General features: G+C 40.8%; 1 protein-coding gene across 1 annotated transcript; it reads left to right on the top strand.

The window, feature by feature from the left end:
* Positions 1-731: 731 nt before the first annotated feature.
* Positions 732-1,241, top strand: LOC311184568 (succinate dehydrogenase cytochrome b560 subunit, mitochondrial; the record flags this gene model as incomplete). The annotated part of the gene is made up of 1 exon (XM_084254678.1): positions 732-1,241. The coding sequence occupies one exon, from the start codon at positions 732-734 to the stop codon at positions 1,239-1,241; it is 510 nt and encodes a 169-aa protein (XP_084110804.1).
* Positions 1,242-2,149: the final 908 nt, after the last annotated feature.

Genomic DNA, 2,149 nt, shown 5'->3' with positions numbered 1-2,149 from the left:
CTGGTGAATGGTGACTAAACTCTCTAGACAAAAAGAACAGAGGTTACAAGTCAGCAATTCAATTGGGATGGATTTTTCACAGAGCATCTTATTCAGTGACAAACTCATTCCTTCCTTTACCAAACATGACTATACCTAAAGATCCATAGTGATGTTCTATTCCAGATGGGCTGCTCTTTGTTATCAGTTAGTTGAGATTCAATTTTCATGAATAAAAAGACTCTACCTCTAAATTCAGCAAGTTTAGTTCTTATGTCAAAGACATTTTCAATTTCTACTTGAGTTGGGATATTTGATTATACAGCCTATAAGAATTCTTTCAACTCTAAAGGGAATAAATATTTCAATTAGTCCAAGTTTGTAATATACATTTTGTTTATACTATCATGAACATTCATGTATGAGGCTTAATCATTAAATTTTTACAAAAGTAAAATGTAGAATTGCTGTTCTATAAGCATTGAAGAAAACATAAATTTTCAGTTTGATATGGTAGAATTTAAAATTTTGGTTTTTTATTAAAAAACACACTCAATAAAGAAATATTGATGTGAAATAAATATGATACTATATGTCAATAATAGCCCAATAAAAATATTGACAAATACAACTAAACACAAAAATTAATTACAAAAAAAATCACTGTTAATATTTGGGTAGGTGTACTTTCTACTTTCTTTTTTTTTTTAAAGATTTATTTATTTAGACTTCCGTCCAGGCCGGAACCCAAGATGGCTGCGCTCTTGTTGAGACATGTTGGCCGTCATTGCCTCCGTGCCCATCTTAGTCCTCAGCTCTGCATCAGAAATACTGTTCCTTTGGGAACCTCAGCGAAAGAAGAGATGGAGAGGTTCTGGAATAAGAACACTAGTTCAAACCGTCCTTTGTCTCCCCACATCACTATCTACAGTTGGTCTCTTCCGATGGCGATGTCTATCTGCCACCGTGGTACTGGCGTTGCTTTGAGTGCAGGGGTCTCTCTTTTTGGCTTGTCGGCCCTGTTGGTCCCTGGGAACTTTGAGTCTCATTTGGAATTTGTGAAGTGCCTGTATCTGGGACCAGCACTGATTCACTCAGCCAAGTTTGCACTGGCCTTCCCTCTCATGTATCACACCTGGAATGGGATCCGACACTTGATGTGGGACCTGGGAAAAGGCCTGAAGATTCCCCAGCTATACCAGTCTGGAGTGGTTGTCTTAGTTCTCACTGTGTTGTCCTCTGCCGGCCTGGCAGCCATGTGAAGAGTTGAAGCTTCCAGCATCATCTTCCCACAAATCACACAACCTAGCTTCCTGATTGTCACTTTCTCCAGCCAGGCCAACGCTCCCCTGATTTGTTTAGACCGCTTTGTGTTTGCGGAGGCCCCTAGAGCACAGTAGCTGTAGAGTAGCTTATGGAACAATAGTAGTAGAAATGGGTCCAATTTCTTCTGTTTCCAAAGATAAAATGACTGTAAAAACTCCCTTTTATTGCCCCCAGCTTTCAGCCTGCTCTGGCCTAGGAACCCTTATCCTCTCTCCATATTCAGCCTTAATTTGTGCTGAGGGTCAGCTTTTGGCTCTTTCTTCATGAGACAGTAGAAACAATGCCAGCTCTGTGGCCTGGCCTGGGTCTGGGAGTGAGGTTTTGGGTGCCTCTGCCTGTGGGTTGCTGGCTTAAAGGACAGTTCTGTTCATTGGTCAGAGCCTAGGGTCTTCAGCACCCACACAGTGTGACTAAAAGAAGAGGGTGGGGGTGGTGGGGAGATAGCCTGCTCTAGAGGGAAATGAGAGGGCAAGTTGGTTCTTGGAACAGGTGGTTTGGAGAGAAGATAAATAGCTTTTGATGTGAGGAGATGACCCAGAAAATCATCATCAGATCTAATAAAGGTTATTTTTTTTTCCATGCATTTCCAAAAAAACCTCTTAATGTCATGTTTTCTAATCTAAATTCATGTGATATCTTTTTTCTGAAACTGAATTAAAATACTCATTTTGACTTTGAAAAAAAAAAGATTTATTTATTTATACATACAAGAGCTGGTGTGTAAGCCAGAGGTGTGGGTGGTGAGAGGATTCACCAGAGAGAGTGGGGAGCAGAAAGGCACTGAAATCCACTGCTGAGAGGAGCAGCAGGCAAGACAGGAGAGGTCTGCTGCACCATGTGGGTT

Source organism: Talpa europaea (genome assembly GCF_964194135.1).
Source record: "Talpa europaea genome assembly, chromosome: 15".
In the NCBI taxonomy this organism is placed as follows: Eukaryota; Metazoa; Chordata; class Mammalia; order Eulipotyphla; family Talpidae; genus Talpa; species Talpa europaea.
Note: the sequence above shows the minus strand (reverse complement) of the source record. Positions and strands in the feature narration are given on the sequence as shown.